This window comes from Haliaeetus leucocephalus, unplaced genomic scaffold, assembly GCF_000737465.1.
Source record: "Haliaeetus leucocephalus isolate CR32 unplaced genomic scaffold, Haliaeetus_leucocephalus-4.0 Scaffold973, whole genome shotgun sequence".
Taxonomy (NCBI): Eukaryota; Metazoa; Chordata; class Aves; order Accipitriformes; family Accipitridae; genus Haliaeetus; species Haliaeetus leucocephalus.
This window is the reverse complement of record NW_010973409.1, coordinates 2,656,012-2,671,443: the sequence shown is the minus strand read 5'-3', so window position 1 is coordinate 2,671,443 and position 15,432 is coordinate 2,656,012. Positions and strand designations below refer to the sequence as shown.

Genomic DNA, 15,432 nt, shown 5'->3' with positions numbered 1-15,432 from the left:
TTAAAAAAATAAAACAAAATAGAGGAAGTTGCCACAATAGAAATTCAAATAGAAATGATGAAGTTAATTTCTTATCCCTTAAAAAGAGGGGGAGTGGGGGAAAGCACGTATGCACCTTCAAACTGTTCAGCGTGGTTAGCGTTTATTTTTTGCAATAAGGGCCTAATGTAAATATTACCGTCTCGAACCTCCACCCTATTACAAGTCAGGATGAACATTGGGCTGGTGGTGCCTCTGGGACCCATCAGGACTTCTCCCTTCGTGGCTGATGGTGGTCGTGGCGTCTGCAGAGACAACCCCGGGAGGGGGTGGCAGAGCATCACAGCCAAGCTGAGCTCGCCCCACGTCCCCTCGTCGACCTCTTCAGGCCCTGTGTCCTTCCTGTGAACCGAAGAAAGCTGATAAGCTGATGGGCTTCGGAGGTTTCTGAGGAGGTGGACGTCCTTGCCATCAGCAGTGATGGTGGCAGGCTCGCTAGAGTTGTTTCCTGCAAGAAAGTGCGATGGGTGTAAATTGAACGCTTTTCGATGGCTGTTTATCTGCTGTGTCTGTTAGACTTTTAGGTAGAGACTCCTCTCATTTAACTTTATTTTAAAAGTTAATTTAACATTTTAACTTCAACCAGCTAAGACTAAGGCAGCTAATCACATCGGCTTCCCTTGCAGCTGGGGAGAATGCCACCATCTGAGGGGATTTTCCCTTAATCTGCCTTAAGTACCTATCTGGAGTGGGTGGGCCTTTTTTTGGAGATGCCTCTCTCTTTCTTGGTTTGTCAACAACCTCAGATGAGACATGGAAGAGAGAAACTCTGCCTTTGTTTTTCTGTGGTTGCAGCTCAGCACCTTTTGCAAATTTATTACCAGCATATTTTTACAGGTAAAATTCCTCTTGCAATGAAGAGGTTGCCCAGATGCTGAAGGCAGCTGCAACGCACACTAAACTTGGTGGCTCATGAAATAGTGGGGAGGCCATCATGCTGACAGCATCCCAAACAGCACTGGATCAAGTGCTTGCAAAATGGGAGTATGCTGCATGGTGAAGAAAGAGGAGAGGGGCCTGGGGTATTGCAGAGCTGTTGTTACCTGTTTTTCTTCACCCCATGGGAATCACGTGTGGGTTGGAAACAACTGGCCAGGTTTCCCTTTGACACCATCTTTTGTTGGACTAACTAGCATCAGATCGATCACAGCAACTTTTGAGTCAGCCGGTTCTTGGCTGACATGTTGAACTTTTTCAGGGGTTAAGTGGTTATTCTGAATGTATGAAAACACGAGTTTAATCACAAACTTAACACAGATTTTCTACGCATCCTAGAAAATTACAGACTTTTGGATTAAGATACATGAATATATGGAAACACCCTCTGAAAGGTGTAGCTGGAATGTCCTTGTAACACTTCAAATGGTAGGGTATATGTTGGATGCACCGTCAAATGAGCATATAGCATTCATCAGTGCACATGGTGTTTTTCCTAACATCGTGTAAAGAAATACTCTTTAATTCATGGGAGACTGTAGCTTGAGAAAGCTGTAAAACTCTTGCAGAGCCACAGAGCAGATAAATTAAGTAGAACTAATTTGCTAAGACCTTAAGTATGTGAAACTATGTTCCAAATACTGTGCTGCTTTTTCCAGATGAGGACCTGATATTCTTGTTCCACTGTTCATTTCTATTTTCTGGGGTACAACTGTAAATTGTCTCTCTCAATGCACTTATTATATAGTGGCAAGGAAGAATAATGATAGTGGCATTTGGAAATGTTTAAGTTCATTTGTATTCCTTGTACAGATGGCCTCTGCAATCGTAAGTAACAGAGAAATATCCAAGGAATTTTCAGGCGATTAATCCACGTTTAAAACCAGCATCATCCCAACAGCAAGCTGCAGAAAATGCCTGGAATGTTAATAGAAAGTACTTCTGGAAGGAATACTCGGTTGTTGTTTCTTTCCCTTGAAAACCATTTACTGAAAGGGATGTTGTTGATTTATGGTGCCTTCTGTCTGTCTTTCCAGAACTCCAGCGCAGATCATCGGGTTCGACTGGACCTTGGGCTTTGGGACAAATTCAGTGAACTTGCAACAAAGTGCATTATTAAAATAGTGGAATTTGCAAAGCGATTGCCAGGCTTTACAAGTTTGACCATTGCAGACCAGATAACTCTACTTAAAGCAGCCTGCCTGGATATACTGGTATGTATTTTTAACATCATTGTTATGCTACTAATGTATTTTCTGTTGCTCTTTTTACTGTAATCGACAGCGAGAGGGGGGTCAAATACTGCCCTGGCCTTATGGTTGCAAACTTGAGCTTACCGGGTAGTGTGGTACAGTCACAAGTGGACTCTAGCACATTACAGACCTGTGTTATGTGGGATGAGCATACTTTTCAAAATAAGTCCTTATAGTTTGTGGATTTCAGTATAGTTGCAAGAAGGGCACATTTTGGTATTGTGGCACTAACTTGAAATATGTGCAACTTTGGAAAAATTTCCTTATTGTTAACGCTGAAGAGAGATCGGATTCTCTTTCCTTCTTCCTCCCTCCAAAACATAATGCTCTGCATAAAGGATACCTAGAAAGACAGTCCGCTGTGTAACGTTTTAGGAACGTGCTGTACCTGTGTTCATGAGGTGATCCGAGAAACAAGATAAAAATCTTCAGAGTGAGGTTTTTGCAGGTTGTAGAGGGGAACCTGGTGTGCCTGGAGCCCGGCAGGCGCACACCTCCGGCATGCAGATCCCCCTGCTTTCACCAGTGCTGCAGGCACCTGTGGAAGTGGACACTGTAATGGAAACTGTACAGATTTTAGCTAAATGTCATTTCATTTTAAATAGGCAAACATACAACCTGCAGATGGTCTTGGAGTTTTGCTCCAGACTTTGCCACTATGTCAAGGCAAACTGTCTTTACTCCCTTTGTCTCTGGTTGTTTCTGTCATGCTGACCTTCAGAGGAACCCTCTGGGATCTCAGCATTTCTTTATCAAGACCTTAGAAGTCTTCAGGCTTTTAGTGGCAAATACGCTTCTTATTATTGGTCGTAGCAGTAACTTTGAGTAGAACAGTTAGTATTTTCAGCATGTTTTAAACATATTTTAAATGTTTTCTGAGTACAAACCTTCAGGGCTTCATTGAGCCAAGCACGGCCAAGAAGCCCATTATAGGATGGCTACTGTAGATATATTTTTTGGCATGACACAGAATTTTGAACTAGGGAATTTGAAGTAATTGATCTTGGAATTTCTAAAAGTGCATTGCTTCAAACAGGATCATATTGAGGAGGATGTTAACTGCTGTGACCTTTTCCTCTTGTTTTGTCAAAAGCCGTTTTGAAGAATCGCATCTAGAAGACATTGATGAAGGAGGAAGAGGGGTGAGAGAGGGGAAGGGTTATCAGTCTCCAGCCTATTAAAAAAGGGAAGGTTGAAGTTGGCCTGCCGTGCTCGAGATTCACCTCTCGTTGTCCCCTTTGTCCAGGCGCTCGTTCAGACTCGGCCATCTCATCGTTACTGTGTGTGGTCCCTCTGCAGGGCAGGGCCATTCATTACCAATTGCACGCCCGTCGTCACCAGCTCTGTCCTGATAAGACGCAGTTACGTTCCCCTTACACCGAAAGGCGTACCATAATCGATAAACTGTGGCACTGCCTTGAGTGTATTCTGCCAAACATACGGGACAGAAACTGCTTTGCGCTTTGATGTTGTAACCAGTAACAAATGGTTAATGCAGAAACTACCCAAAGATGATGGGGAGGAGTCAGGATATAGCAAGAATCTGCACATCCAAACTCTTTACCCCTAAAACTTCAGCCCTTAAGCTGCCACCCCCTATTTGCTGCTGCCATGCCCTGGCTCCGTAGCTGCTGGAAAAAAACCACACCGTAATTCTGTAATTGCTCAGGATCCTGCCAGCTCCTGACGCTCTTTGTTGGGGTGGGTAACTGGAGCTTACCCCAGGAGTGTGCACAGGCCCTGTGGCATGGGGTCCTCACGGCAGCTCCGCTCACTGCTTTTGTCGCCAACACTGGCTGGACGATATCAAGTATTTAGGGTAGCCTTTCTGCTTGGGGTTTTATCTGAAGTGCCTAGATAAAGGCACTTCACAGCCTTTGATCAAAGTGACTAAATAAAAGCCTAGATGTCAGATTAGAAAAAGAGTAATGAAGCAGGTGGTAAATGGTGACTTTATTTCAACCAATTAATGGATAGAAAGGGTTGATTCTTTAATACAATTCACTACCTTTACTTTGTGGCCATGTGGCAACCTTCAAGCTCTAGTTATAAACTTTATTGAGACCTGTCATTCCTGATCACCTGCTCATTCTCTTTTTTATTTTTCACGAAGCCGGAGGTGTCACATCCGAGCAAGCAGGGCGTAGCGAGTGCCATAGCTACCCGTAGCAGGGAGGAGCTGAGGCTTTTTCAAGAACGGGAGCAGATGAGACGTGGTTGCCGTGAAGAGTCCTAACTTCCCTGCGCGACATTTACACAAGCTTTATGTGACTATTTTATGTGCTGCTTAAAAAGAAAAAGGGATAATTACCACAAGCACAGTAATGCGCAGTGCACGCGCTGTCTGTGAAATGCCCATATCCATTAAACCCACATCACCTGCACATAACCGGAATTGCAGTGCAGCTCTGTATCTTTATTTAAGCTAAACTTCAGTACTTGGAGCGGTGTTTTAATAGCGCATATTTCCCCCCAGCAAGCCAGTTCTCCTAATGATGAGTGTTTCGAACGCTTTATTTGGTTGCGCATTGAGACGTGGACGAGCGCCGTTCCCCTTCCTGCTGCGTGAGCGCCCGCTGCCGGTGCCTGCCCGTGGTCTGCTGCGTGAACACGGGCATGGGCCTCACCGCTCTGCGCTCACGATCCCGCTGCTGTGCAATTCCCCTGGACCTGTCCCCAGAGCCCCGGCACGTGGGAGGAACAGCGTGGGGCTCCCAGCCCAGCCAGGTAGGGTGGCCGGGCTCTCCCCACCAGCAGGACCCCAGCTTCCCTGCCCGCCTGCCCGTCAGCACTGACTATGGGGGGGGACGGGACCCTTAAGCATTTATAGACCCTGCCGAGGGCTCTGCTCCATTGGTTCCTGCGGCCGTGGATGCTTAAAGCCCCCCTTAAACAGGCTGACAAAGGAAATGGTGCCAGGAGCTCAGTAAACTCCGCTGGGTGTGTGCCAAAGAATTGTTTTATATACAAACAAGCAAAATCTCTGGAAGGGAAATAACATCAAGCCTCGCAAGGCAGCTGAAGGTGCCAATTGAGGATGGTGGAATTTATATCTGCTCTGGTGCCAAAAGTTCCACGGATAAATATTACTAAAATTCAGTCAGTAACCGTCATAAATTAAGTCAGTACTTCTGTCTGCTGGTACGCTGGCCCGGCAGCGGTCAAGCATCACTAGCCTCACCGAGCTCTGGTAAAATGAACGTGGAAAGAGTCCAGAGTCCAGCCTGTCTTAAATCTGATGGATAAAAACCTGAGAAGTCCTTGAACGCTAATCCTTAATAATGTCATTTTTGCTTTCTGCTGTAAAACCCTGAGTGTTAATGCTAGGAAGGCATTTGTGTGTGCGGAGCAACCCATGCTGATGGGGTATGGCAGCTCCATGGAGGTTTGTTCATTGTTTCAGAGTCACCTGCTTGGGTTTCTCCTCTCGGGAAACTGTCCCAGCCAGCTAAGGCAGCTAGCATCTAACAACAGGATTTCTTAAAATAAAAGCCCAGCTTGCCTTAACTAATCTTTTTAAAATGAGTAACAATTCTATAGTAGCAACAATTTTGTAAATGCAGCTTTCTGGATGGTTTTGGTTTTGTGCGACCCATAGGGTTTTTGCTTTGCGCTTTGTGACTGGCTCATAGGAACCCCAGATGCTTCAAGATATAAATATTCCTTAAAACAAAGGGTCCTTTAATCATGGGCAAGAACCTTATTTATGGCTCCAAGTGGCGTTTAAGAGCAGAGTGACAACTAAAATACTTGGCTTGGTTACAAAATCTAAACAACACTGAAGACATTAGGAGGATGTCTTCTAGACAGCAGTTCAGTTTAAAACAGAGAAAGATACCGTGATTTCTTATTCTGAAGTGCTGACATTTCCCATATGTTCTTCAGTGTGTATGAGCTTGAAATCAGCTTCACTTTGACACTGGAAGTTTGCCCAAGAAAGGTTTAGCAGCGAATCAGCAATATCCATGGCGTTTTGCAGATCTCGATGAAGGACACAAATTTAAAAAAAAAAAAAAAAAATTTCAAATGATCTGTCTCGGCGTTTAATAACAGCGTGTTGTGGGATAATGTCGAAGGAATGCAGGAGAAACCTGAGACCTGATAGCTGCAGTCAAGCTAAGTGCATTGCAGAAAACGTATAGTTGAGCTTCAGCTGTGCCAGTGCCCAGCAGAGCTGCTGCAGGCTCCTCCAGCGCTGTGCAGGCTGGCACAGCATTTAGGTACGAAGCCTGAAGTCTGCCTTTTGCAAAAAGCCATCCTGCTTGCTGCCTAAGCCTGGAAGTAGCTAAATTCCATGGGACCTTTATGTTTTAGTTCTCAATTTTGCAAGGCCCCTGGAAGTCTCTTTCTGTGCATGCCCACGGGGGCTCTAGGCTGAGTCACCTAACCTCAAATTCATTCCCGGTGAGGATCCAGCCTGGAAATCTTCCTCAGCGTTAACCCTGGGGGGCTGTGATCTGGTAGGTCTTTGCTGAGCACCCCTAGCACGCACCCCCAAAAGGAGCGGGGCTTTACGGCACCGGGGGGTGAGCACGGAGAGCTTCACGGCGGGGGAGCCAGCAGCCTGTTGTATGGCAGGAGGTGCGCGTTCGGCCGCCGGGTTGTTGGGGATGAGTGCTCCGGAGAACCCCAGTCCCTCCGGGCCGGGAGTCTCTGGGCAGTGCGGCGCTGGCAGCCGGTGTCCAGACTTGCCCTCGGAGGGAGGGTACGATGGAACTGTACCTGCCAGCTCTGCTTGGGCAGCTGCCGGTGAGGCTGCGGGCAGCCTTCAGGAAACACCGTGGCGTTGCCCAATTTAGTTCCAAGTCCTGCTCTGCTAATTTGTTGGGCTGGCAGTCCTGTGGTTTGGAGGGAGGAACTCATGTTACTAAGGCTTATCAATTAAAATAGCACCGGAATAAAAGGGGCTGCCTTTCTCCCTAGCTGAGCTAAGGGAAAATTAGTACCACTTAAGAAGTACAGAGCCTTGTTCCTCCACAAGTTGGATACCTGATCATCACAGGCCACATACCCTTACTGGAAGGCAGCTACTCTATATGCAGGCTTCAGATGGGGAGAACTGCACTCCAGTTTCTCTTGCATGCCATTAGAGAAGTAAACCAAGTAGCTCTTGGGTTTCTCAGTAAGTATGCAAAGTTTTCAAACCTAGCTTTTCTTAAAAACAACAAACTCTGCATGTTTCTTCTCCTTTCTATACAAGCCTTTTAATGATTTAAAAGAATAACCAACAGTGAACTTCAGGAGAGAGAACTGCTGGTGGTCACTGGCAGGGCAGAATATGGTAAACATGCTGTCTCTTATTGACAGGGTGCCATATTTTACAATGTTAATTTCTGCTAATAATCCTGAAATACAATTTGGCTATTACATAAAACCTTTGGAGTTACCAGCAGCCTTTTAAGATCACGTATATTAGTTGGGGAATTTGTGGTCAGTGAAGAATTTGAGTGCTGCACGTTTGTATTTGTGCCTCTCTTTGTCATTGATTCAAGTAATTTCAAGAGCTTGTTTTCATTCAGGGGTAGGGGAACGATGTGAAACATGCCTGTCCAACCCCATAGAGTCTCAGTGCTTCGATGTATACCCACAATGTGAGATAAGATTATTGCTGAGATAGAAAATAGTTGAAGAGCCTTCTGCAGAAATACACCCTACTGAGTCTCTTACTAAGGAATTTAAGAAGAGAAATAAAGGCTTCCCTGTAGGTCTTTTACATGCTGTGTCCTCCTCACTCTCCTCCCTGCTTATTTGGAGCAGTGTTGCCAGGCAAAGATGAAAAGTGGGAGAACCAAGCCCAGACTGGTCAGCTGCCAAGTGCTGGGGCCTCTGACTCAGAGCTTCGGCAGCTATAGGAATAATTAAAATTCTCCCTGTGCTCACTTATGTTTGTGTAAATCTTTTTTGTTGAGTCTTTAAAACCAAGTAGGATGGCTGTATGGGAAATAAATATAGTCAAGCCCTGAAAAAATATAGCTGTAGTCTTAGCCTAGCTAATCAGCTAGACTTCTACAAGGTTTTATTTTAGTTTAGTTTAGGGATAAGCCTTCTCCCCCCTCTGATTATTTTAAACATTAAGCATTGATATATATATATAACAGAAATATGTCAACATGATGGACATATCTTTTATTTGATCCTTAAGGCAGCGTTCATTAATAGCAGCTGTACAAATGAGCCCGTGCCGTACACAGTCTTATCACGGGACGCATCCTGGGTCTGCTCTGAGAGGCAAAAGCGTTCACGCACTCACTCTCTGGCCGTGCTGCCACCTCCGCCGTGACAGCACTGATGACACTGCAGTTACCCCAGAGGCATTTACTAACAAAATGCAGAGCATCCTCGGTGTTTTATTCATGTGTTTTGCATTCCTCCGTGTCCAGTTAGAGGTGTGAATCCCCATCCTCCCCTCGAACGCTCTCTCGTCTGGGGTCAGTGCTGGGTAGCTGTCGGCATACAAGCAAGCTTGCCAAAACCAACACTGCCTGGGCTTGCACGGGAGCGAAGGACACGGTCAGCAGCGGGAAGATAGGCTTTGCACCAGGCAGGCAGGGTGCGCGCTCTTACCATGCCCAGGGCTCAGGATGGGGGAAGCGCCGGAGCCTCAAGGAAGGCTGGAGGCCAACGGGCCGGTGAGGAGGTTCAGTGTTACGGCACGCGCAAGTAACAACAACCGTAAGAGAAGAAAAGCTGGGCCAACTGCCCAGGCTGCCGGCCGGGCTGCCGGCAGCCCCGCACGCTGCGCTGTGGAGGTTCAAAGTTCGATAATCCGCTCGGGTGCGAGCTCCCAGGCTGGCAAGACAAGCGGCGCTCCGTGGAGACCATAACTGCAGCTGCTCGGGAGCGGGAGGGCTTTGCACTGCTCTCGGGGTGCTCACGCAGGGTTGTGTTCACACAGCGGTGTTCTCCTGTCTGCTGTCTCGGACAAAAGGAAGGCACCCCAAAGCACAAGTTACCACGGACAAAAGGAAGGCACCCCAAAGCACGAGTTGCGTTCTGCCTCTTTCACCAACTCACAGCTGTCTGCGCTCACTCACACAAGATACCGCAGAGACACTCTGTCCTTACCAAAGACACAACCCAGAGAAGCACTGTCATGCAAAATTGATCCCCCAAATCAGTGAAATATGTTTATATGTGTTCAAAGAGGTGAGATATTTTTATGATCTTGCTGGATCAGATCAGCAGTGCGAGAGCATTTTAAAGTTAGGTCTGTAGAGCGTACTAATTAAAGAGCGGTTTATGTGAGTATTATGGTAATGTTGGTGACATGGGAAATGGCGAGAATTGCGTAGAAGTTTTGATTATTTCATAACTAGGGGGAAAATTTCTGTTCTTAAATTTCTGTTACAAAAAATACCCATAGTCAATGGACTATATTTATGTTGTACCGGAGAATTTTTGTGCTACTAGACCTGAACAAACTGGAGTTTGATTTCGGATTGTTTTGACGTGACCGTGTAGTGCAGTTCCGTGGGTCATTTGCCACCATCGAGAAAATGCAACAAACCTCTCATGGATTGAATTCTTCAGGTTTTTTGGTTTTTTGTTTTTTTGGGTTTTTTTGTCCTTCCACAGATCCTTAGAATTTGCACAAGATACACACCAGAACAAGACACCATGACCTTTTCAGATGGCCTTACCCTAAACCGAACTCAGATGCACAATGCCGGATTTGGCCCACTGACTGATCTCGTGTTCACGTTTGCCAACCAGCTCCTGCCTTTGGAAATGGATGATACAGAAACAGGTCTCCTTAGTGCCATCTGCTTAATCTGTGGAGGTATCGTACAGCACGAACTCAGATGCATTTGAAATAGACACGATAATTATTATCTTCAGTTCTGTTTTACTTGTTTGGCTTTCCTGTACTAAAACATATATATAAAATATATATATATATGTGTAATATTACTATATATGTTATATAAACCACTTAACACTGAAGGTTTGTTTTCCACTGGTGATGGTTATTGGTTTTATTATTGATATGTTTTTAAATGAATCGAATCATTCTGTCAAGCAACCGATCCTATTATTTGCTTGATAAAGGACTACAGGATATATCCAACTGCATTTCTTTATAAGCGGTATATGGGTACCTGTATGAATGACCTTTGTTACGGCAAGATGCCCGTTGCACAGCTTTTAGTCATAAATATAATTGCATGCATACGTGTATAGTTACATTCACATAGAAGTCATCAGTGATAACTTTAGAAAAAAATAGATTATACTTTGAAATTAGCATAGTGGCACTGATGACGTGATTTGGGGGGGGACTGATCACAACTTGAAAGGGACATTGTCAAGTAAAATCAGGTAGAATCATGGTTTTAAATACAAAAAGCAAAGTTGCAGATAATTTCCAAAATCCTCTGTAAATTTCTGTTATTTTAATCCCCTAGTCTCTCTCTTCCTTTGCAAAATCTGGACCAGCAGTAGAAACACACCTTGTTTAGTTGGGCCATTTTTTTTTAAATGCAAACTGGGTGCTACCAGAGCATGTTTAAAAAACAACTCAGTCTTTGCTGACAATGGCCCTTTAGTACAAAATCATTCCGATTTTATGTGTCTCTAACCATAGCCCATCAAAAGCATTGATGGGTTCTGAGATGTCATTAGTATGTGACTGGTGCATCCTGGTTCATGGGTGACATTTGTTGTCACTCAAGCTAGCACTGCCATCTGCTGATACCTGATGGTAACTCACTTTATTTTAGTATTGATACAAAAAATAAATTAGTGGTTAATCTCTTTGTATACCTAGGTAGCTTATCAATGACGCATACAAAATTAATTCTGAAATACTGTTTGCAGCGAGGTGTTTTCCCCTTGGAGAGGGAGATACAAGAGCAAACTGGTAATTCCAGACCACTCAAATGACAAACCTTTCCAGTCACCAGGAAAAATGAATCTAAGTTTGAGAAAGCCATGGTTTATCCTCTTCCTGTGGCATACTCACTACAGAGTGTGGGTCATAATTGGAGAGAAAGATGAAATTCATGGAGTTCTAATCAAGAACATGGAGGAGCTTCTGTGATTTGCAGTTTGTAAAAAAAAAAAAAAAATATTTAAAATCATACGAGCAATATGATACTTTTCTACAGATCGCCAGGACCTTGAAGAACCAATGAAAGTGGATAAGCTTCAGGAACCATTGCTTGAAGCACTGAAAATTTATATCCGAAAGAGACGACCCAACAAGCCTCATATGTTCCCAAAGATCTTAATGAAAATCACAGATCTTCGTAGCATCAGTGCAAAAGGTACAGTGCCTCCCAATAATTTGGCAATAGTCAGTGTTACGTTTCAGAGGAAACTGGCCTAGAGACCTGGGTTGTTATTTTTTTAATATGTCAAAGAAAGGTCCTTGTGACCTTTCTCTTCTCTTCTTCTTTATGTAACTCCCGTGTTTAAATTGGTTCTACTGTAAACATACATGGTGCTACATTCTTCATGCAACTTAGGGTAGAGGTAGGTTAGCAAATCATTAGCACGAACCCTTTGTTAGTCATTTTAAGACAAGATAAACCCCTGAATTAAACCTTTGTTAATGTTTACAAGGGGGTGCAGGTCAACATGTACTTTGTATCACTAATGGCTTTCAAAAAAACAAAGTCTGTTTACAGACATCAGAGAAGACTTCTGCATCCAAAATCCCCCTAAACTGTGGTGTGACGTACTGAAGATTTAGAACTGATTTGATCCAGGAATTTGGAGATTCAGCATCTCTAATCCAAACTCACCATGTTTACTCATGGATCAATTTTACTTTAACATTTTGTGTAGTCTCACATGCGATCGATTGATCATGTGAAACGCACACAGTCTAAACGCTATCACATAAATTCTCTAAACACGAGTATAGTCGAATGCTTCCATTTCACCAGAGAGGTTCCCTGGTTAGTGCTTTGTCCCTGGACACCTGCAGCCTGAGAGGGGAGGCTGGGCAGCTGTTCTGAAAGCAGCAGCGGATGGTCAGCACTGCGTCAGCTCGTTAGCAGCCTCTGCGCACGCCTGTGCTGCGGAGTTGAAGGTGACAGTGTTCCTCTCGTTTGTGTACCCCTGTATCTCCCCAGGACCCAGTTCCAGACGTGTCTAGCTGTTCGGTATCTGTTCACCTCCAGCCTTTCTGCGGACCTGTATCAGAGTTGTACCAGCCTGAATACAGAGTCCAAAGTGCTACCATTCTCATTTTTTAGTGTTTGATGCAGTTCCACTTTCTTACTATGCTTATTCAGCTACAGATTTGCTACCCCTGACAGATAAGCAAGTACATGAGCTTTTACGTACAGGTACCTATGTAGCTATAGACTGGATTTATGCTTTTGAAAAGATTACTGATTTCCTTTGACCTGGTTTTTGAGAAGACTTCAGGGAAAAAACCCAGCCGTTAAATCACTCAAATGCACTTATTTTACATTAAAACCTGAACTGTTATACTTTAAACAATATAGATCTGTTAAAAGATGAAGCTATAGCTATGTTTATAAAAAGAAGTGAGCAATTTAATTGGATTGGTTAGTACCTAAAGAGTAACTTAAAAGGGAAACACCAGACCTGGAAGCAAAACTATCCTAAAAAGGAACCGCTTACCAGGTTACCCCCCAGTAAAGCAAGCTCCATCCAACTGAATCCACAAAATAAACTTACTTACCGCAGTACTGAGCTATAAAAATATTTAGGGGGAGCCCTTTTCATACTACTGTTCTTGCTTGTGGGAAATCTATTTCCACTTTCCTGCTTCTTTGCCAGAGCCCTCCAGCTCCCTCAAGAACACGGCTCTGTCTCTTTATGTTCAACGCACAAGAAAAAGGATTCTTCTTTCCATTCTGACATAAGTATTTAATTATATCATTAATGTTTTATAGTAGAACTAAATCATACCAAAGGACTGGTGATGTCCTGGAGGGGTGGGTGTGTCCTGAGTTTCATTTGAAAAGATGTACATTAGAAGATAATGACTTCTGATGTTACATGATCCCTGAAAGCAATTGCCAAAGTAAGCATGAACTGAAAAGACTGAGAATGTCTCCTTATACTGGAGTTCCTTATACAACTACATTCTTCTGTGGTGTTAGATGTATTGTAACAAAAGAACTAAGTATTTGTGGGACCGAAGCAAGAGACCGTCTTCCAAGCTCTCTTATCCCAGTATTAAATTGGACGGTTGCAAGACCTGAAAAATTACTGTGGCTCTACACTGGAATAACCACACAAACACTTGGTACTGCCACTGACCTGCTCTGTACCAGCAGAAAGCAGATATTTAACATGGCCAAATTCAGCTCATTAACACTGCTCTGACTACAGCTGGTTTTCAGAGCAGCTCTCGACATAATTCTGCATTAATTTCTTTCTAACCATAGTGCTTGCTCCTTTGTTCCTAACAGTTATTTAAGAGACTTTTTAATCAGCATTCAATTGGAAAGTTGCTCATTGCCTTTGTAGATGATTTTGAAGCTTGTCAGTTAAGACATGAACATAAGCGCTCCCTTCCACTCTGGGGTTACCACTGTGACTGACAGCGTGCTCTCTCCAGCATGTACATTGCAGCAGCATGGATAAGCAGAATCTATCCAAAGGTTCTCTCCTCTGGAATGGTTCTTCGATAACCAGACTATTTCCTCTTTAATTTTTTTGGCTCTTCTTGCCTTCCTTCACTTGTAAAAAGCACAGATTCCTGTTCTGTTAGACTCAAAATTTAAGATGATCAGGAATCCTATGCAACTGACCAGGTATTCGAATGCTGAATTTATGGCTGCAAATTGCCTGGTGTTGTCCTGGTAAGAAAAAGCTTTTTCCCTGTCAGCAGCAAAATATGTAAAGCACATTCATGCTTCGGTGTGGAACAGAATCTTGCTGTATATCCTCACTTTATTTGAGGTGTAATCCTAAATACTCCTGTCTCTTTATGGTCCTCACCACTCAGTAGCTGAATGTTTAATTTATTTTCAGTCCTTCAGCTGTAGCACTTGCTTACAAGAGACCGTTGTACTTCCTGAAGCTGTATTAGTGTTACTGCTGACTGTTGAGGGCTTTCTGAACATGGCTTGCCTATCACTGTAAGCAGCAGCAACACAGAGCAACCGCAGCAGCTGAACCCTCCTGCTTTACAGATCAGGCTTTTCCCAGCAACAGCCTTTCTTTTCACTGAGAAGTTTTGTCCATCCAGTGTTTGTGGATTCCTAGGGTTGTAGTAACTTACTTATTAATCCCCAAGCAGTTCCTTCAGAGTTAACTGCCTGTTTTTTAAATGCAGGCTGCTGCTCATGCCGTACCCCTGCATACCAACTAAGTACAGCGCTTCCTGGGAGCACTGAGCCAATGTCTTGTGCAAGTTATGAGCAAAGTGTGAGGTGGCTGCGTGTTCGTACAGCCTTTGCTGTATGCCTGCCATGTTCAAGCAGCCTTAACACATCTTAGGAGCATCAGGCACTATCGTGGGTTTTTTTCCCCCCAAACTAGTGTTAGTTGTTTGCTCACAGTCTGAGTAGTCAGGATTGATGTAGTAATTTAGTTTAATCCTACACACTAGCCTGCAAAGCCATCTCTATATAAAAATACCTGTTGTTACACTTGACAAGGCCAAACACTGAACAGTTAGCTTCAGTTAAGTCAGTCAGTCAGATGTAAACAGTAGTAGTGTTTCTGTGTACTTTTGTGGTTAATTAGCACAAGAGAAGATGCCTGAAAACTGCAGAAGGCAGCTTCACAAAAAAAGTATCCTTTGCCTGAATTCATTCTTTTATAAAACAACAGTTTGTTAAATTTGGATTCTTGTTTCAGAGTTTTCTGTATGGGAAAGAAATGTTCTGACTTACATCGCTGCAGTTCTCTCACAGGATTCGCCTCACCTATTTAACACAAATCAGCCAGAATCGTTGTCATTCTATAGTCTTTGCAGATCCAGTACAGATTAAAAACTGTAAAGTATATTCCAATTTATAAACATCTACATGATCACAGTTTAATTTAATTTTTCAGTATAATTTAATGGCATTCTGGTTCCTTCTATGAAAAGAAGCAGTTCATCCAATTTACCTGTATTGTAATAATGAGTTGCTATGTCATAATTTAAAATTAATTTAAGGATTATTCATGTAACTCCTTTTTCTTGTAATGAATGAAGTCATTCACTTATATGATTTTGTACGCAAGAAGTATAGGAGGAGACGCCAAAGCCATTAAAATAACGTACCTT

General features: G+C 43.6%; 1 protein-coding gene across 6 annotated transcripts in view; it reads left to right on the top strand.

The window, feature by feature from the left end:
* RARB (retinoic acid receptor, beta) overlaps positions 1–15,432 on the top strand; it is a 196,705-nt gene that overhangs the window by 180,742 nt on the left and 531 nt on the right. For 5 of the 6 annotated variants that reach the window (XM_010584349.1, XM_010584348.1, XM_010584353.1 and 2 more), the window contains 3 exons: positions 2,013–2,189; positions 9,804–10,008; positions 11,336–11,494. In XM_010584349.1, coding sequence (XP_010582651.1) covers positions 2,013–2,189; positions 9,804–10,008; positions 11,336–11,494 — 541 coding nt within the window. The remainder of the gene's footprint in view (positions 1–2,012; positions 2,190–9,803; positions 10,009–11,335; positions 11,495–15,432) is intronic. The other variant, XM_010584352.1, reaches the window with a different exon arrangement.